At 37.4% G+C, this 19,628-nt stretch overlaps 10 protein-coding genes across 10 annotated transcripts; 4 read left to right on the top strand and 6 right to left on the bottom strand. All coding sequences in view use genetic code 12, as the record gives it.

Annotated features, from left to right (window-relative positions):
• Nucleotides 1–61: 61 nt before the first annotated feature.
• CORT_0E01300 (Pby1 protein) lies at nucleotides 62–2,155 on the bottom strand (the record flags this gene model as incomplete). Its single annotated transcript, XM_003869802.1, has 1 exon — nucleotides 62–2,155. The coding sequence occupies one exon, from the start codon at nucleotides 2,153–2,155 to the stop codon at nucleotides 62–64; it is 2,094 nt and encodes a 697-aa protein (XP_003869851.1).
• A 165-nt stretch (nucleotides 2,156–2,320) lies between these two features.
• Nucleotides 2,321–2,644, top strand: CORT_0E01290 (Tim12 protein; the record flags this gene model as incomplete). The annotated part of the gene is made up of 1 exon (XM_003869801.1): nucleotides 2,321–2,644. The coding sequence occupies one exon, from the start codon at nucleotides 2,321–2,323 to the stop codon at nucleotides 2,642–2,644; it is 324 nt and encodes a 107-aa protein (XP_003869850.1).
• Nucleotides 2,645–2,741: 97 nt separating this feature from the next.
• On the bottom strand, nucleotides 2,742–3,821 carry CORT_0E01280 (Fba1 fructose-bisphosphate aldolase; the record flags this gene model as incomplete). The annotated part of the gene is made up of 1 exon (XM_003869800.1): nucleotides 2,742–3,821. One exon carries the CDS (start codon nucleotides 3,819–3,821, stop codon nucleotides 2,742–2,744), a length of 1,080 nt encoding a protein of 359 aa, XP_003869849.1.
• A 1,067-nt stretch (nucleotides 3,822–4,888) lies between these two features.
• CORT_0E01260 (Mak3 protein) lies at nucleotides 4,889–5,422 on the top strand (the record flags this gene model as incomplete). Its single annotated transcript, XM_003869799.1, has 1 exon — nucleotides 4,889–5,422. The coding sequence occupies one exon, from the start codon at nucleotides 4,889–4,891 to the stop codon at nucleotides 5,420–5,422; it is 534 nt and encodes a 177-aa protein (XP_003869848.1).
• A 395-nt stretch (nucleotides 5,423–5,817) lies between these two features.
• Nucleotides 5,818–6,597, top strand: CORT_0E01250 (Pol30 protein; the record flags this gene model as incomplete). The annotated part of the gene is made up of 1 exon (XM_003869798.1): nucleotides 5,818–6,597. The coding sequence occupies one exon, from the start codon at nucleotides 5,818–5,820 to the stop codon at nucleotides 6,595–6,597; it is 780 nt and encodes a 259-aa protein (XP_003869847.1).
• Nucleotides 6,598–6,712: 115 nt separating this feature from the next.
• Nucleotides 6,713–7,681, bottom strand: CORT_0E01240 (hypothetical protein; the record flags this gene model as incomplete). Its single annotated transcript, XM_003869797.1, has 1 exon — nucleotides 6,713–7,681. One exon carries the CDS (start codon nucleotides 7,679–7,681, stop codon nucleotides 6,713–6,715), a length of 969 nt encoding a protein of 322 aa, XP_003869846.1.
• Nucleotides 7,682–8,098: 417 nt separating this feature from the next.
• On the bottom strand, nucleotides 8,099–8,767 carry CORT_0E01230 (hypothetical protein; the record flags this gene model as incomplete). The annotated part of the gene is made up of 1 exon (XM_003869796.1): nucleotides 8,099–8,767. The coding sequence occupies one exon, from the start codon at nucleotides 8,765–8,767 to the stop codon at nucleotides 8,099–8,101; it is 669 nt and encodes a 222-aa protein (XP_003869845.1).
• A 4,168-nt stretch (nucleotides 8,768–12,935) lies between these two features.
• On the top strand, nucleotides 12,936–14,942 carry CORT_0E01220 (Zcf21 protein; the record flags this gene model as incomplete). Its single annotated transcript, XM_003869795.1, has 1 exon — nucleotides 12,936–14,942. The coding sequence occupies one exon, from the start codon at nucleotides 12,936–12,938 to the stop codon at nucleotides 14,940–14,942; it is 2,007 nt and encodes a 668-aa protein (XP_003869844.1).
• A 407-nt stretch (nucleotides 14,943–15,349) lies between these two features.
• Nucleotides 15,350–15,994, bottom strand: CORT_0E01210 (Tma22 protein; the record flags this gene model as incomplete). The annotated part of the gene is made up of 1 exon (XM_003869794.1): nucleotides 15,350–15,994. One exon carries the CDS (start codon nucleotides 15,992–15,994, stop codon nucleotides 15,350–15,352), a length of 645 nt encoding a protein of 214 aa, XP_003869843.1.
• A 186-nt stretch (nucleotides 15,995–16,180) lies between these two features.
• Nucleotides 16,181–19,336, bottom strand: CORT_0E01200 (hypothetical protein; the record flags this gene model as incomplete). Its single annotated transcript, XM_003869793.1, has 1 exon — nucleotides 16,181–19,336. The coding sequence occupies one exon, from the start codon at nucleotides 19,334–19,336 to the stop codon at nucleotides 16,181–16,183; it is 3,156 nt and encodes a 1,051-aa protein (XP_003869842.1).
• Nucleotides 19,337–19,628: the final 292 nt, after the last annotated feature.

Raw genomic sequence — 19,628 nt, 5'->3', positions numbered from 1 at the left:
ATGATCCTTGTATATCTATAAAAGCATATATGAGTAGTTACTCTGGTACTTCCCTAAAACCTCAAAGAACCTGCTTCAAGTTAGCATCAACTTCAGCATTGTTTGACTTTGTGATCATGGGGTCAACAACTTCAGTAGCAACTAGCTTGAATAATTTGTAAATAAGATCCTTTAAATCATCACCAGTTTGCTTAAAGTCGGGATACGAATTTGCCTCTAGTAAAAATAGATTGTAATTTTCATCCACCAAAAAGTCTACTCCAAAAATCTCAATTGCATTATCCAATGGTTGAAAGTTTAGCTTGTCTACAGTTGTTGCTGCTTTGAATAATTCACCAGTTATTTCACACAACTCTTTAAAGATTTTATCCTTATTAATTTGTGAGATGCCTTTCAATTTCCAAAATGGAACCACTAGGGGGTGCTCTTCCTCTTGTAAGCAAGTATTTGTCAAGTGCCCATTCAAATCAATTTCTCTGTCGGTAGCAGTCGGTTGTTTATACGTCTCTCCCGCGAACAATGTCAAAATGTTCTTGTACACAAAGACCTTCAAGTTCCCTTGACAAACAACGTAGGTTCTTAAGTGGAACTTCTTATTATCATAATCCAGAAGCAACAACGGATTTGCGATATACTCTTGGACAATAAAGTGTCTCAAGTGAGATAAGATTAAGCCATTGCCCTTTTTCTGTACAGTATTACCTTCTTCTTCGTTATCATCGTCATCATCGTTGTCAAATGCATCGAAAATGGCTTGCAACTGGTCCACTGTTTTGAATATACTAATACCTTGACCTTTATCACTCATACTTGGCTTTACAATCCAGACCTTGTCACCATTATCTATAGCGTCCCTTAACTCATAAGCTTCATCGAGCGAGTCATCTAAAAATTCAGCATAATCGAGTTCTAATTGATAATTTTCAGGTACAGTTCTTTTTAATATTGAATTAGGGTGTTTGACGACATATTGATGTACAGTGTTCGCGAGATAGTGTTTCCGTATCAATGCCTTACGATAGATGTAGGATGGAATAAAATAATTTGCATCATTGATCAAATCAAGATTGATGTCTTCGTATTCTCCATAATGGAATACTGGAGTCCCGCTTGGCGCCAGCTTAGAATCGGAGGTCACATTATATCCAAGTGCTTTGAACGCTTGCACCAAAGGTTCATATACGTAAACATCTTCCGGAACTGTAATCAACAACGTCTTACGGGTGGACAACGTATTCGGTGCTTCATCAAGATTTACTTCACCCGACAAAGTTGACAACAGCTGAAATGCAGCTTTTAAAGGAGTGACGCTTATACCCTCATTCAACAAGACCCTACTATCTGTATGGTTGTGATCTATAAGTCCATCCTTATAAACGCGTTTAAAGTCCGGGGTCCAATCAAATTGAATCTGTCCTTTGTCATTTAAAGTGTCTCGTGGAGTATATATGGATCCCCATTGATTCTGTAATATAGGTGCATACTCAATCTTCGTTTGACCTAGTTTGAGTGAATCAACCAATGGAATATTGATCGAAAATAAGTCAATTTCTGGGTGATGGTTAAGCTCGTCATACAATTTTTTAATCAATTTGACTGAGACTTTAGCAGCTTCCTTCAATGTATTGAAGTCGTGATCCATACTGTTGAACGCATAGCTCAATGCAATAGCTTTTACGCCATGAGTAACAGCCTCCATTGCTGCACCAACAGTACCACTAGCAAGAATGTAAAGATTGCTGGAATTCTTTCCAAAGTTTGGACCGCTAACAACCAAATCAATTGGTTTGTTTTTGGTATGTCTGTATAAATGGTGGATACCTATATCGGCACATGCCGCGGGTGTGCTATTGATGAGACACCATTCTTGATACTCCTTGTTGTCGCTATACTTGCTGACTGGTTGGTCAAATGGACCCTCGTATTTGTTAATATCTGGGTTGGGCTTCTCTGTTGAATATTTGGTATATATATATGTCGAAACCAACGGCTTTCCAGCAAAATGTGCTTTCCCTATCCATGATCTCTGTTGATCAGGAATGACAATTGAGAGATCCCAATCGGTGGATACCTTGATTTCGTCAACCAAATATTTCATATACGGACAGGAGCCATCATTGATTGGCCCGTCATCATTTGTTAAAAGTATGTGCATTGTAGAACTATAGTTGTGATAAAGTGGAAGGTGGCTCCCGCTTGAATCCTATTTTGGGGGAAGACTCTGATGGAGAAGAAAAAATTGAAGAAAAACCGAACAACTTGAATTGCAGCAAATTTTTTACCACTGGCTCTACACTGCACAACAACTACCTAAGAGATCATGTCAGTCTTTCTTGGTTCCTCCTCACAGTACTCATATGCCTCTGTTGATCCAGAGAAGATCAAATTGGCTGAAATACAATTCCAAGCCATGGCCCATACATTCAATAAGCTATTACGAAGATGTGAAGCAAAATGCCTCGTTCACGAGTATGGAGAAGGTGAATTAACCAAAGGTGAATCGGAATGTATTGACAGATGTGTTTCGAAATACGTAAAAGCTAATCTTGTAGTAGGTCAACATTTTCAAAATCAAAGACTAGATCCATTCAATAACATGCCTGAGTACAAGAAAGTGCAGAGCATACTAAACGGAAGGATATGAAGCGAGTAAATCATGTATATAAGAGACGTCCCGTACATAAATAAGTTTCAATAATAGTTTATTTATAAGGCTATACTTTAAATATAAATGTTAAGTTTTACAATTGGTCCTTGGCGTGGAAGATTTCCAAAGCTTCGGTGATTCTCTTGGACATAGTCTTTTCACCTTCTCTAACCCAGACTCTTGGGTCAAAGTATTTCTTGTTTGGTTTGTCCTCACCTTCTGGGTTACCAACTGGAGTCTTCAAGTAATCTTGCTTCTTTAAGACGTAATCCCTGATACCTTCTAAGTAAGCATATTGACAGTCAGTGTCCAAGTTGACCTTGACAACACCGTTCTTGATAGCGGTATCGAATTCTTGTTGAGAAGAACCAGAACCACCGTGGAAGACCAAATACAATGGATGCCTGTTGTCAGTACCGATTTGCTTCTTGGCATATTCTTGATGTTCACCCAAGATTTCTGGTTTCAATTGAACATTACCTGGTTTGTAAACACCATGGACGTTACCGAAAGCAGCGGCAATAGAAAAGTTTGGTGAAATCTTTGACAATGATTCGTAAACCTTGAAAACAGTTTCTGGTAAGGTGTACAATGATTCTTTTTGGACGTGTTCGTTGTTGACACCATCTTCCTCACCACCAGTGATACCGATTTCCATTTCTAACCATTGGCCCATTTTGGCCATCTTTTCAAAGTATTTAGCACAAGTACCAATATTTTCCTCATCGGATTCTTCAGAAAGATCCAACATATGGGATGAGAACAATGGGGTACCGTGTTCAGCAAAGAATTCTTCATCAGCCTTCAACATACCGTCAAACCATGGCAACAATTTCTTAGCACAGTGATCAGTGTGCAAAACAACTGGAATACCGTAGATTGGAGAGATGGCTCTGATGTAGTGGGCAGCGGCAATTGAACCAGCAATGGAAGCTTCTTGGTTTTTGTTGTCAACGCCTTTACCAGCAAAGTAAGCAGCACCACCTTGAGAAGTTTGCAAGATGATTGGAGCTTTGTTGTCTCTAGCAGCTTCTAAAGCAGCAACAACAGTTGACGATGAGGTAACGTTGATAGCTGGGATAGCAAAACCTTTTTCTTGAGCATAGTCAAATAAGTCTTTGACATCTTTACCATAGATGACACCGGATTTCTTTAATACTGCTGGAGGGGCCATTGTAATTATTATGTTGTAGTTAGGTAATTTATTGATAAGTCAATTGATTAATGAAAAGTAAGAAGAGTTATAAATGGACGCTTTTTTTTTAAAGGTGGGTGAAAATCGACCTGCTTTTATATACATACATAACATTTGGTTTGTATGCGTATGTTACACTAAACCAAATAATCACACGTTGATCTCAAATACATATTACGGACGACACTTGATATACCGGAGGAGATAACCACGTTATTTACAGTCGTAAGGAAATTGTGGCTGGGTCGGGATGATACAGAGGAGATATTCAAACGAATGGCCGCTGGTTATCCTAATTCATAGTTCACTCTTCAACCAAGCGGTTACAGCCATTATCATTTATAATTGCTCCTCTTTTCGAGTGAATCTCTCTATATGATTAAGACACGACACACACTCTCAAAGGGTAGTGCAATCTTGGCAAAGTTGAAAAAAAAAAAGATTTCTATCGTTGTTTCTCTCTGTCTTCCGTCCTCCACTTTGTGATTTATTCAATATGGGTTTCATTGCCCCGTTGAACAAATGACATCAAATATATATCAAATACCAGTATATTGTGTGAAGGAATTGTCGCAAACGAAGGATTAATGACGTAACCGGAGAAGGCTCGCCCTATTGTGAGGTCGGTAACTGTAACGTCTCTTCGCATCTATGTCAAGGGCACCCACATGCCGAAACATGGGGAAGGCTCTGGATTTGATTTGTATTGTTCGTTGCCACATCGAGACCCGAAAGACGCCGGGATGCGACTCAGTGCTCCGTTTGTCCACTTAACCAAACCTCCTGTATACAAGCAGATATATACGTCAAACATTTGCAATTCAGGGAATAACACCAATTTTGACAGGCGTTATGGCCCTGGGGAAAATGATTTGGAGCCTGTAGATGCTACTTAACGAAAGTCAATGTTTAGAGTTCTCCCCTTGATTTACAGATCTATTGGCTCCAAGTGACGTTTGATGTGATGGATCTCTTCACAAGATCAACGAAAAAAAAAATTATATATATATAACTTAGCTTTGAAAGACTTAGCCATACAGTAGCCAATGGCAGTTCCACTAGCGACCATTGACGGATTTCCATATTGTCAATTCGATATCAAAAACCAAGATGAATTCAAACGTGTTTCTGAATTGATTTCAACTCACTTGTCTGAACCATATTCAATCTATGTTTATTGGTATTTTTTGAACAACTGGCCACAATATTGCTTCATTGTCAAGCATGAAAATCATATAATTGGTGTCATAATATCTAAGCTTGAACCACATCGGGGAGTCCGAATGAGGGGGTACATTGGTATGTTGGTGATTGACCCCAATTATAGAAAAAAAGGCATCGCTAGTAACTTGGTGAAATTGACTATTGACAAAATGATCAAGGACAATGCCGATGAGATTATGTTAGAAACAGAGGTAATAAACAATGGTGCATTGAGGTTGTATGAAAGTTTGGGTTTTCTACGAACGAAAAGGTTATACCGTTATTATTTGAACACACATGATGCGTATAGACTTATCCTACCGTTAAGCTACAAGTCACACACAAGAATCGCGTTCCTACCAGCTGTTCAGCTGTGAGGGATTCGTTGTTGTTTTTAGTAACCCCGAACAGTAAAAGGCGTGTGCTTGGTGCCGTGGATGAGGAGTTACAACGGTCACATTACATAGCTTAGCATAGCAATTAAGAATTCAAAACTGGATGTACGTGAAACTGAAATGTAGCTTGTAGTGCTTTACCTCTTCTTCGAGTCTTACACATGTTTTAGTGTCGTTTTTTAAATGCTTGACATGTTCTACGTGTTCTACACGCTGTGAAACGCGCCTATAGTGAAATTTTGCAATTAATAAAGCATTCGACGCGTCAGGGATACAGTTTTTCAAAAATCAAAATACAAAAAAATTTCTCATTTAACCACCCACCATCCTCTTTTTGTTTGCGAAACTATCAATCAATCAAACTAAGATAAATCACCATGTTGGAAGGAAAATTTGATGAATCAACTTTATTAAAGAAAATTGTGGACTCAATTAAAGATTGTGTCAAATTATGTAATTTCAACTGTACTGAGCATGGAATAACTGTTCAAGCAGTCGACGACTCACGTGTTTTGTTGGTATCATTATTAGTTGGTCAAACTGCATTTAGTGAGTACAGATGTGATAGAGATGTCACATTGGGAATAGATTTGGAAAGTTTTAGCAAGATTATCAAATGTGGCCAAAACGAAGATTATTTAACATTGTTAGCTGAAGATAGTCCAGATAGTGTTATGACCATATTTGAAGACAAGAAAAGAGAAAGGGTTAGTGAATATAGTTTGAAATTGATGAATATTGACTCGGAATTTTTGAAGATTGATGATATGGAATATGATACTGTTATTAATATGCCAAGTTCTGAATTTGCTAAAATTGTTAGAGATTTGAAAAATTTGAGTGAATCGTTAAACATCATTGTTACTAAAGATTCTGTTAAATTTACTAGTGAAGGTGAAACTGGTACCGGAAGTGTGGTATTGAAACCTTATACTGATATGGATAGACCTGAAGAGAGTGTTAGTGTTCATTTGGATAATCCTGTTGATTTAACTTTTGGTTTGAAATATTTGAATGATATTATTAAAGCTGCTAGTTTGTCAAGTACAATTACTATCAAATTAGCTGATAAGACCCCTGCTTTGTTCGAATTTAAATTGGATGTTGGTGGATATTTGAGATTCTACTTGGCACCAAAATTCGACGAAGACGAATAAGTAGGTTAATAGATTCTAATTTTAATGTATAAAACTAAGTTAATCGACTGAAAAGTAGAGGATGTAGTGAGCAAGACGACTATGATTGCTATAACCAAGTATATATCCTTTGTTATCACGAGCTTTTCTTATCGTGCATCTCCTGCCCCCATTTATAGAGATCATTCTTCAACCTGTCTGCTCGAACCAACCCATTTCTTAATTGTGTTAGGTTTTCAATATACTCATGTTGTCTCTGTATACTCACTTGCAAATAATTGATAAGCTCTTCTTTCACACCTGTTTCATCTTTAGCGTCCAATTGTTCTTGAAATGCCTCAAATCTCTTTACTGCTGTTGGTAACGCAAAAAATGGATCAGCTTGTTCTTCTTCCTCGCTCTTGAACCTGTCTGATGTATCTAGTACATTATCTGTAGTGACTAGTTGCTCCTTCTTCTTTGCAATCGACTTCTTTTTGTCTTCATCTAATCCGTGGTCATAATCTCTTAATCCAATATTTTCTTCCAACAAATAAAACCAATCTTCACCATTCAACACTTGAAGTAACTTGTTCAACCAGTTGAGATTATTTTGCTCAAATTCAATCAATTCAATCAATTCCATTGCTAATTTATTCAATGTTTGCAGTTGATATGTTTTTGAAATAGCTGGATGTGTAACAAGTTCCAGTGGATGATTAATTGGTGACAATAATTCAATAATACGCGATTGTTTCAATGGGTGAACTTCATCTTCGTCCTCATCTGACCACTCGGCATCATCTTCATCTCCTCCGTTGCCATTATGGTCATTATAAAACTGACTCCATTTCCTTTTATTTCTCACATTACCACGTTCAATAGAATGATTAGTCAATACGGTATATTGGTCGCCATTATATTCTACTGATTTTGTATTGAGGCTGTCTAGTGACGGATGTTGGAAATGTAACTTGAGACCACGATTGTACGTGGGAAGAGTATCGTTGGCTTCAGAAGTTGTAGTTTTCGTCGATGAACTACTAGCCACGTTTGAATCAAGTTTGCTCTCGGAGGCAAGAGCGTCTTTGAATTGTGATATTATCTCTAAAGACTTGCTATCCATTGTGGTAGTGATGATATGCTCTTTGGGTTATTTCGGGGTGACCTTGCTGTGTCAGTAGGTTGAAATCTGACGGATGTTTTAAGGTTTTCGAAATTTCTATTTTTGTGTTGAAGTTTTCTCTCATCAAATTTGCAAATAGAGCGGTATAGATGTGAAGACTCTGGATAGGTTAACGCAAAGGCTAGAAAAAAGAGTGAATCAAGAAGGAGCTACAATGTATTCAAGAAACGACCGATCGGTCTACTGAAAAACTTCGAAGAGAATATTAATGGTTAAATGTTTTCACTATTGTATATGACCTTATGTATGATAATTACTCGTCAATCATTCTGTAACTAAAACATCATCTGTTTAAGAGAAAATTTCCAAGTATGATAAGTCCTCAATTCTAGTCTAAACTTGATATTGAGTATATACTTATGAGTGTATAGTCAGCTCAGCTTCAAGCTCCTTCATTCGACTCAAACATCTTTGCTTTATATCAAACAAATCAACGACACTTCTCTCATGTTTTTTACCCAATCGTTTTCGCCTGCTAGTCAGTTGCAAATCCTGTTTCATCGCATCTCCAACTTCATCCAAATCAACAGCAAATAGCTTGGCTCCTACATTGCACAATAACAAGCATTGGTTCCAATCACGTAAGTAGTATGCCTTTTCACAGGCATGAAGAAGTTTAGCACTATCGACTTTGCTTTCTATAGGATTGAGCTTTTCTACATCTTCGTAAAGCCAGGTTTCGGTGTTGATCTGGGGTCCAGATGCTCTCCAAAGATCAAGTTGGTGAGCAAATTCTTCGGCCGTTTGAGGCTTGCGCTGTTTGGTTTGTGGTTCCTGTTGTAGTGGTTGTTGATGCTGTGTGATCTCTTTTCGATCAGATTCATCCTTCAGTTCAGGTTGTAGTGGTGAAAATGGGGATGTAGGGGCAGATTGTTGAGGATGTAGTGACGGCAGATGCGGCGGTGAGGTTGTGACGACTTTGGATGAGGTTGGACTTTTCGGTACTTCGGTCATAGTGTAGAGCCTTATACATGTAATATGTTGTACTAACTTGGTTCTTCTTGAAATGGTAATGAGCTTGTGCATAAGGGGTTCATCGCAGAAGTGAGAATGAGCGTACGTGTGAAGCTCAATTTTATGTCTCAGAGTGCATAGAACAAAATAGCACGGGCTAATTTTAATTATTTTGGGTACAGGAAGGATTTGAAACTCTCATCATAAACTTGAATGCCTCTCTGGTCCATGGTCAAAGTCCTTTGGTATAAAATTTTCACCCCTCTTGACAAAATCTGTGCAAAAACCGTGCTTAAGAAAAATCCGGGTCCAATACTTTGTATTTGTGATTGCGTCTATGCATAATGATATATGCCTTCGTAATCCTATTCCCCACGAGTAGCATTCTTCGTAAGAAAATCACTCTATTGATTTATATGAATAAAATGGATTTAGCATTTCTACATTAAATATTTGCGTTTTCGTTTATCTATAATTCAATCCGAGGATTTGAGCTAAGCCGTATAAACTACACTAGTAAAGAGATACATACACCACCGCGCTAAGAGCAATGAAAGTTAAATAGTCCACAGAGTAGAGTATACATGCAGAATCATCAGTTTGTAACCAACAGTTGTAGAAGGATTAGTATCTTTTATTGGTTATTTGTTATTGTTTTCATTTCAGGGAATTAGTACAATGTTTCTTCTTTTTATACTGGGCTTTTTAATTCGTCATGCCACCTTTGTTCACTGTTTTTAAACAATGGGCTTCTGCTGTAAAACAGATGAGTCCACTTCTACATGAGATAGACTCAATATATTTTCTAACCGCTTATTATCTGCTAAACGGTCCAAATCTCTAAGAAGCTTTACCTTCTCATGACTTATAGAAATGTGCGCTTGCATGATTTCACTTTTATACTCATCCAAGCTTCCATATGTGACATACTTTACCCTCGGCAATATCCGTATGAGACCCATGTACCAGACTTTATCATATAACAAGACGTAGAGTGGGGAAAGCTTTTGGATTACTTACAAAACCCTTTTCAAGTGTCCAAGTGGATTCACTCCTTGAATTGTTGTTTCTCAACAGTTTTCACTGTTTCCAATTATGTAAGCATAATTTCTAGCTAAATTTTTGGTTTTGTACCCTTGCTTTATTTTCATTCACAACCAGCGGCCACTTGTATTCTACGAGCTATTTACAAGAGCTTGACTTTAACTAGATTTCCATTCTTGTCACCACCTAATTGAGAGTAGTGAAGTTATACTAATTAAAAGCGACAGTATATGATATTACAACTTTTAGTGGCTTTCTCAGCCGCATGTGATAAAGACCTTTAATAGAAGAAAAGGCACTTACTCATAATAAGAGATGCTTTAAGGCAAATATTCTTTCTATAAAATGGAGCAACAGTACAATTTATTTTTTTGCAACTCAATTCTCGCGAGACTGTTCACGAGAAAAACAAGAGAAAGAGAAATTTAAGAATGGGTTGAAAATAAAAAGCTTTCAATTATCTAGACAGGTTGTGTCGTTAAGTGTTGCCGTTCTAACAATTTTAATGAGCCTCTTCAAAATTCGGTGGCCACAGAGGTGCTCTCATCCTGTCTAATGTGCAAACTCGTGTTTTATGTTTCAATTCAATGCACTGGGCGTCATGTTGTCATATGAATATCTCGTATATGTGTAGCATATGGGTGACTCCAATCTTCGAGTGATCTGTAGTCGTACGGTTATTTATATAATGGATAGGAAACATATGAGGTGCGCAAAGATGTAAAGAGGTGTTCATCTTTGTCTGAAAGGTAAAGTCGTGTAGAAATCCTAAAGCCGGTTTCTATGCAGATACGGGTAGGGCTTTACGACATTGAAAGGTAAATACGGATCCCAAAACGGTTTGCTGCTACAATTCTCACCAGATCTATTCCTTTACAATCATACGCCATTACATTAGACTTTCTTCTTCACCTCTTAAGTTTCTCCGCTTTAGTGGCATTTCGTGAGAGCTAAACTAACAAAGATTAGGTGTCTAGAGTACAACCATGTCGTTTTGCATTTGAACCTCATACGCTCTCTCAAGGTTGTAATACTTAAATTGGTAAGTATGTAAGTCACGCCTTTTGTCATCAACCTGAGCATCTCCGCGGCTCCTTTGGTAGCTAAGCAAAAAGACTAGTGTGAGCTATTTGCTTACTAAGTGAACAGATGGCCTAGAATAGAGTCATTTCCGACCCGAGTCAATTTAAGTTTTAATTATCCGTATTTGATTAAACTATGTTACTAACCGAAGATGCACCGCTTGTTATACTGCATTACAACATGGTTACATACTCACAGCGGCTAAAGTTTAGTGCACAAAATATTTTTCTTCCCGCTAAACACTCTCAACCTATATGCGTGCAATCAATAAGCAGAGTCATGATTGTAAGAAAGAAGTGCTGAGTCTGATTTGTGCTGGGGAAGGACAGTTCATGAAACACAGAGCTTAAGATTGAGACCAAAGTGAAATAACGGAAGGGGTTCAGTAACTCCGCATTTCCGCTTATAGTTCTATTATTCTCCAAAAACTACCGCTTTTTGTGTAATCTGTGGCTATGTATTCTCTCGTATTCTCCGTCGATGCACAGTTGGCTACTCGAGAAACGCTCTAAAAAATTTTTTTTTCTTTTTCTGTGTATAACTCCGATGTCTTATTCGTCAAGTTTTTTTTCTTCTTTTGTAACTCCACTCGGAATCTAGATTCCGAGTGAGTTTGATATTTGTCTAAGAGTAGTAGTCATTTTCGATTTTTTCTTGATTGCTTGATTGAAAAAGCACAAGAGCACGTGAATGTAGCTTCTACAGTTGCGTCAAAACTAATATGGTCAAATAAAAAGGAAACTAAGAAATAAACATTACGGGGAGAAAGAACAATAAACAACATTGATAATAATTTTTCTTCTCTCTCGTCTTTTTCAGGGGGCGTGAATCAGATTGGAAAAATTTGTCATACAACCAAAAAAAAAACAAAGAGAATTGTGCGGTGGTACACTACCACTACTTTATTCTGTTTATTTATTATTAATCTTTCTACTTTTGTCGCTTGAGTGAGAAAGAAACAATAACAGCGGCAATTTCAGAACATTGCTACATATCTCATTCCACCTTTCACTCATCAAAAAATTACAATGGCTCGCTTTGCTTTGCCAAGTAAACAATTACTATTGTTCTAGAACGGGGTTTTTGTTTACAAATCGTTGCATACGGGTAGACGGCTAATCTCTAGATTTGACGAAAAAGATCCGAGCTGTGTCTGCAACATATACGTGTCGTATATATTCTTAAGAATATATTAAGACAAAATGATATAAATTTGTAAGCCATGCGATGCGAAGCAATGCAAAAAGCCTTGTGTTGGTTAGATTGCTCTAAATTCTTTGTTGTTTTTCTATTGTGTAAAATGTGTTGTTGTTGGTTGCATAGACAATTAGGCGAGAAAGAACGATAACTTTAAAACTGCTAAAGCTCTGTTGTGAAAAGAGTGTTGTGTGTCGTGATTCCCTGGTTGCCGCACAGTTATTGCCGCCGGAGAACAATCCAAAATTCAGCCCTTCACTAAGATTTCGTTGGGCGCTTGAGTGTGCTTTTTTTTCTTTTGTGTTTTGTGAACACAACATTGCCTTGTTCGTAAAATTCCATTGTAATCATTCGGGCGATGTTGAGAACAAATTTTCCCGTAAATTTTATGTTCCTGAATTAATACAGAAAGGGTAATATTATATGTTGGCTTTTTAGTTGTATTAGGGTATTTCAACACCAGGCGTTACTAGATCTGGTCCCATGATGGGATCAACCAGTTTTGGGAACAGTAATGTTACCCAAATTGGTTGGTCCAACTTCACGGAAGTATAAGAACATACGTCATTATCTCCAGAAACAAAACACATAAAAAAATATAAAATTTAATTAAACAAAATAAAAAGATCTTTTTTGTGCTCGTTTCTATTTGTCTTAAACATTCATGTCATACGAACTGAAATTGAAAATCGCCCAAACTCAAAAAATTACACATCAAGGTACAATCTTTTTCCCGTTATAAATCATTCTTCTTAGTAACTTCTCACTAGGGTAAGGGATTACTTCATCTCGAAATAGAGGACGATTCTCCTACATTAGACGCTATTCGTTAGACCAGAAGTTTCATTTGTGCTCACCTAACAATTATTTAACAAAGATTCATCGTTTCATATCTCTACATAGCTGACAAATTACAATGGATGTGTATCAAAAAGCATTAAAGAATCCTGATCCACCGAAAAAGCCAGGCTCGCATTCAAAAACACCGCTGGTAGACAGCGAACATAAGGTTTCGTTTGTTCCCGGGGTGCCAAGCATCAGTCAGTTGCACCAGGAGCCTAGGCTACTGCAACCGACACAACCATTGCCAGCACTAGTACTGCTGCAGCAACATTTTGCTGCCGTTACATCGTCATTCCCTATCCAACAACCAGCGTTTCCACCCCTGCTGCAATTTGTATCCCAGATTATACCGTCACAATATACACAACAACAACCGCTTCAAATACCCAATCAGGGGAATATGTCGTTGAATCACACACAAACTCCGAACAGCTCAGTCACTAAGATACACCAAACTAGATCGCCTGTGTTGCCAAACACACGTGAGCAGCGACAACAGCAAGAACAAGGACAAGAGCAACAATATGCTCAATTAAAGCAAGAATTTTTCTCCTCTAAAAGAAAGAGGAATTCACGCCGAAAGCATCGTAATTCACATCTTGGTTGTGGTACTTGTAAAAAGAGAAGGATTAAATGTGATGAGACATTACCATCATGCCTCAACTGCATAAAAGGAAAACTTCATTGTGCTTATTTGAACCTCGACAACCAGGCAAGAAATGCATTAAGGTTAGCTCAATATAATCAAAGCATGAGACAAGAGAGATTGGAGGGAGGCAAAACTGCTGATGCACAACAACAACAGCAACAGCTGGTTTCCGTTGGTGCTCTGCTTGCTCAACAACAAGCACAAAATGGTCCAGTTCTTGCATCGGTAGGGAATGCGCCAGCACCACATCCAACAATAATGGCTAATAATGGTGGATTCATCCCAATGCAACAACAAATGGGACAAGGCGCATCTTTGCCTTCTACGGCTGTGATGCAATCGCCTTATGGTCCAATATCGTTGGTTCCTGTGTTGACTAACACTGGTGCAGTTGTATATGCGCCGACATCCGCTTTTCCTGGTCCAGTTCCAGTTTCTCAGCAACCTACACCAGTCCCGCAAATGCCAATATTGACGAACACATCACAACAACTGTTATCACAACCTAGTCTTCCTTTACCACAACAACAAACACCAAGTTCAATACGAGCAAGAGCGCCATCGATTTTGTCAGCATCATCCATGGGGCAGGAGTCACAGACAACATTATCGGTATCGCCAACACAACGACAACTGCATCAAAAATTACCATCCCTAACGCCAATAATGTCAACTGCTGCAAATGCTGCAACGTTGGCCTCACAAAATATACAAATCAAACCACAACATCAAGAACAACCGTCTTCCAATGCTGAAATAAAGTTGCCACCACTTGCCCCTATTTCAGTTCCTAGCATTAGTGTATCTAAATCGAATTCAACATCAGTCTCACCTTCGCTCAAGTCAGATTCTGAGTCTGTACAAGCACTGAGGTCAGCACCAGTTTTGTCACCAATCTCAATGACCAATGTTGGTGCCAAAGAGGATAAACCAACATTGCCAGCATCTCAACCCGAAAAATCACCTGCTCTTCCTAGTATATCACATATCACACAACAACCGTCAATGAATTCCATTCCAACAAGTCCAGATTTGAAACAACAACAGAAAGAGGAACAGAAAGAGGAACAGAAAGAGGAACAGCACCGTCGAGAAGAACGTGATCGTGTTTACTCACGTTCCGAGGTAAATACTGCATCACACTCTAGATCAAGATCTCGCTCACCAACACGATCACGATCAAGAACAGCGAGTCCACAATCGATTACATCTAATGTAGCAGCCACTATTGTTGACGCTCCGTCATCGCATTTGATTCCTAAGCTGGGATCAGTATCGAATTTCGGCTCATTGAGTATCAAAGAAGAAGATAGTAAAAATGGTGAATTGAAATTGCCGAAAACTGGAGTCGATAGTGCTGTTGTAGCTGCCACCAACTCTACTAATGGATCTAAAGAAGAGAAGGTATCAATCTCAAAATTAATCACATAAGGGAAAGATAGGTTTGAGCTTGTATATATATGCCATTATGAGTTTTCTTGATATATGTATTCGAAATAGTGTAATGAATGACTGATGTGGATTTTGTTATGAAACCGCCGAGTGTAAATAAAAGTTTGCATCAACGGGGAATCGAATCGCGGAAATGAAAAGGCGCCACAAGTTCTACAAACAATGCATAATTCAAAAATTTGCAATTTTACTAGTTGAAAGTAGCTCATTTTGTAGCTGAGTCAATTCTGAATAACTTTTGTTAAGCAATATGTTTATTTTTCCGAAGTCTAGCATGTTCAACCAGAATGGTTAATGTATCTACCTTTCCTCCAAGATAGTAAAATATCTACATCACAAATCACATCACCTCGTTTGATTTCTCATTATCTATACACATCTGTTACTTACTTACCACCTTTATCTCCTCCTGCGGCAGCAGCAGCAGCAGCCTTCTTAATCTTCTTCTTATCATCAACTTGCTCAACCTTAACATCTTCCAAGCCTTGGTCTTTCAACAATCCTTCAATATACAACTTCGCCTCATCACTAACATCACCCTGGACCAAAATTTCATCCATTTTTTCCGCGTTCTTTGTCACACTGGCCCCTGTAGCAAATTTCGATGCAAATGTCTTTGCCAATTTCTTTGAGTCAATATTGAAAACTTCTAATCCAGAAATACTTATGATATGCTTTCTCTTATTTCTTTCAATTCGCTTAATGGTGATTTTCGAGCTTAGTTTCTTAGCAAGTTCTTTTTGTTGTTTAATCTCTTCACGATGCTGCTTCTTGGCTAAATCTTGTTGAATTTTGTTGTTTTGGTCAATAGAGAGAGATGATGTAGCGGCAGCTATTGTAGAAACTGGGTCACCGTTGTCTGAGGTTGTTGTTTCTGATGGGGAGTTGGGGTAGAGTTTGGCGTAGATTTCCGAATGATTGGATTGGAGCCATTGTTGGCATTTGGCTAAAGATATGCCAAATTCACAGAATTCGGGTGGATACGAACACACACCGCAGTATATTATTCTCTTTGGTTCTATTTCTGACATTTGGAAAAGGAATCGGGGTTGTATGTATTGCTAAAATGAACACATCTTGAAATTGCAATTTTTTTTTTCACCAAGTTCTCCCCGTATTCGCAAAACAATCAGAAACCAATACAAAATTCTAATTCTTTACCCTCAAATTATTTATTAAATAATCAATAAACCAACTAAATTCTCTCTCTTTTATTTTTACATACTTGAATTACAAACTTCAAAACTCCTAACTGATCTGCTATCTTCCAATTCAACACATTTCCATAAACTTCTAGTCAACAAAATCTTATCATCAATAATTTCATAAATTTTACTCAAATAAAACCAAACTTCAACATTGTTAGAGCCCACAGGCCAGCTTAATGAAAACTGTTCCAACATATTCTTCAACCTTATGATTGCTGCATCCATATCTTTTGTCGAAGTGAATAAACTCTTGGTGGAAATATCATCGATGAGGAACAATTTCGCCAATCCTAGTATTGCATAACCAAATTCAATCTTGTCATATTTATTAGTACGCTGTAAGATTTCCAATGTCCGTTCATACTCTTGTAATGATAAGAACTTCTTGGTTTTGGAACTTAATTGACCCGTAGCTATAAATGTCTTGATATTTGGTTCATAAATCAACTCAGCTTCACCAATACATTGTTCACATTCATCATGCAAATCATTCTTTAAAAACACACGTGCTGTCCAAAGCCACAACTCTTGAAGTAACTTGCGTTCAAGAACATTGTCTTTTGGTGTTGAATGGGGTGCGGGGGGATTACGTTTGACTGGGGCTGGTGATGCGATGGCATTTGAATTTTGAATAACACCATTACGTGATGGTGATGGTGACAAAGATTTCTCCAGTAATGCATTCTTCAGATCATTGCCATTTTTGAAAAAGTCAGGCTTTTTGATACGTGATCCTGGTCCTCCACCTGATTTCAACGATGATTGAGATACGACTGAGTCTCTTCTGTTTACTGAATCAGACCTTGAGCCTGGTTTAGGAAGTGACATGGGTAATTTCGAAAGTCGTTTCAATCGATCAACTGTATGAGTTCTTCTCACATGGGATCCATTGGCTTCGTTGACAAGGGAAACACTTTTCGTTGCCACAGGGTTAGTCTTTGCCAGTGTATGTGTTACTGAGTAAGCGGCATTTGTTGGAGAACTAGCTCGCGGTGGTGCTGGGGCGTTTGATCCGACATTTTGCAACTCAACGGGGTCAATAAAACTTGGTCGATGCGACCATTTTTCATTGGCGCCAAAGTTTTTCGAAGATGCCAAGCCAGTTCCATTAATTGTATTGAAAGATACTTCAAAAAGCTCATGATACAAAAGGAAAACTTCTGAGATATAATTCATCATATATTGTGATCCATGAATAGATTCCAATACTGCTAATTGAGTTAATTTCAATTGCATAATTTCGTACTTGGCATCAGTAGGTAACTTGATATCTCTTTCCTTGTGTTTCAAGATGTACAATCCAGAAATGTTTAATGCCTTGTTGATGAATTTTTCTGGTTCTCTAATTTCTAATTTCGGAGGAGTAAAACCACTATCCACTTGTTGATCAATTCCGTTCATATTACCATTGACTTTGCTAACATCGTTGAGTAAATTGTCTGGGAGAATGTTATCATTGAAACTTGCTGGTTTGTTCACATCATCATCATTATTATTGAATGATGTAATCAATAATACCAAAAGATTCCATGTCTTGAAAGATTCAGGGTACCTTTTCAAGATAAACTTACACAACTTTAATGATGGTTTCAATTGACCCACATTCGCCAAAGCTAAAGCATAATGGAACAAATACACCACATTACCAGTTGAATTAATAATTAACGAGTTTTTATAATTCTTCAATACTTGTGATACATGACCATCAAGTACTTTTTGATTAGTTGATTCACATAAAGATAAATAATAGTGGTAATATCCAATCGAATGCCAAGCCTTTGAAATCAATTCAATGAATTGAGAATGATCTGGTTGTAATACATTTAAATTGTATTTTCGATACAAAAATGAAAGTGGATTTCGATCACCAGCATAATTTTCATCATCATATGTCAAATCAATCAATTCACCTAATTTCAACATGTAGTTTTGTAACTGTTCGACGTATTTATGCAAGTGTTGTAAAACAATTGGTTCATCAGCAAACTTGAACTTTGGATTGTGTTTGAACGACTTGAGCGGATTAAAATGAATGATACAAGTACTGTATGTATCAATAATGGCCAAAATATCTTCGATATGGCCATTCTTCAACTCTTGATCCTTTTCCAAGTAGTCAATGTACGTATTAAAAGCGGCTGAAGCTTCATCATACTCGTTTAAATCAATCAAGGTGTAAATAAAATTAGATATGACAACTCTACTCTGATACGTCTTTTTCATAGCATCAACTAAAAACTGTTTTGACAAATCAGGTTTAAAAATGGCCAAATTGAACGGTACGTAACTTAATGATTCATACAAGTTGTTGGTGAAATCATTAACTTGTGTGTTTTCATCACTAGCATCAGGAAATTGGACTCTCAGATGAATACATTCATTAATATCAACCACCAAAAAATCAGTGTACTCTTGTTTAAAATTTCTGTTTATAAGTTTTGAACTTTCTGGACGTAAAAGAAAATTAGCAAAAGCGATAATTGCCAATTTATTCTTGTAAAATGGTAATTTAGTCAATTGGTTTACAAATGATAGTTGAATTGTACGATTTTTAGTTAAAGCAATGGCAAGATTTTCAAGTAGCAAGTCTAACCAATGGTTAGCAATCACGTGTGATTTGGCAAATGGTTTGTTATAGTAGTTTAGATAATCAGTCCATATGGATAACCCATTTTGATTACTCAATCCGAGAAGGACATAGTATCGAACAGTCAAGTACTGAATAAATTCAAATACACTTGTGGATACATTGAGATTTTTACTCACTTGGAAGGAAACTTTGATGGAGGTGAGTAACTTGTTCATTTCGTATGTATTACCATCGAGATATAGCAAATGTGCCATCAATACCGTATAATATAAATTACTCTCATAAGTTCTTGTTGTTTTGTGGTAGTTTGAACTAACTGAAGTCGTATAATTTATCAATTGAGATAACTTGTCTTTGGGTGAATGAGAAGAATTTCCATTAGTTATTATATTCTGTACTGAAGACAACTCTTCTCCGTGAAACTCATTTTGTATTAAGAGTTTCAACTGATAGTCAATAAATACCAATTGCTGAAGGAAATCTTGACCATCTTGAAACTTCAATACATCTTTGGGATAACACCCAAAATTGATGGTTTTGATATACCTTTCGTTCTCAGAATTTTCAATAAGCATAATTGATAGGGGATGTAAGCGGGGTGAAGTATAAAATCATGCAATAAATGTGTGCATAAAATTCAATGTGATGTGTAACCGACTTTCCACTGACACAATCGTCGACAACAAAATTATTTTCAAGGCAGTGCGTGTCAATGTTTCCCTGATTGAAAAACCAATTAATAAAGCCTGGTGTTTTAGTCACTATCTATTACAGGTGTAATGATGGGGAAGGGGGGGAGGGTTCTGGTTTGCAACACGTTCTCAAAGCAAAATGCAAGGACAACTGTATTAGTCTGTAGGTGGTAAA

The sequence above is a fragment of the Candida orthopsilosis genome, assembly GCF_000315875.1.
Source record: "Candida orthopsilosis Co 90-125, chromosome 5 draft sequence".
NCBI classification, from domain to species: Eukaryota; Fungi; Ascomycota; class Pichiomycetes; order Serinales; family Debaryomycetaceae; genus Lodderomyces; species Lodderomyces orthopsilosis.
Note: the sequence above shows the minus strand (reverse complement) of the source record. Positions and strands in the feature narration are given on the sequence as shown.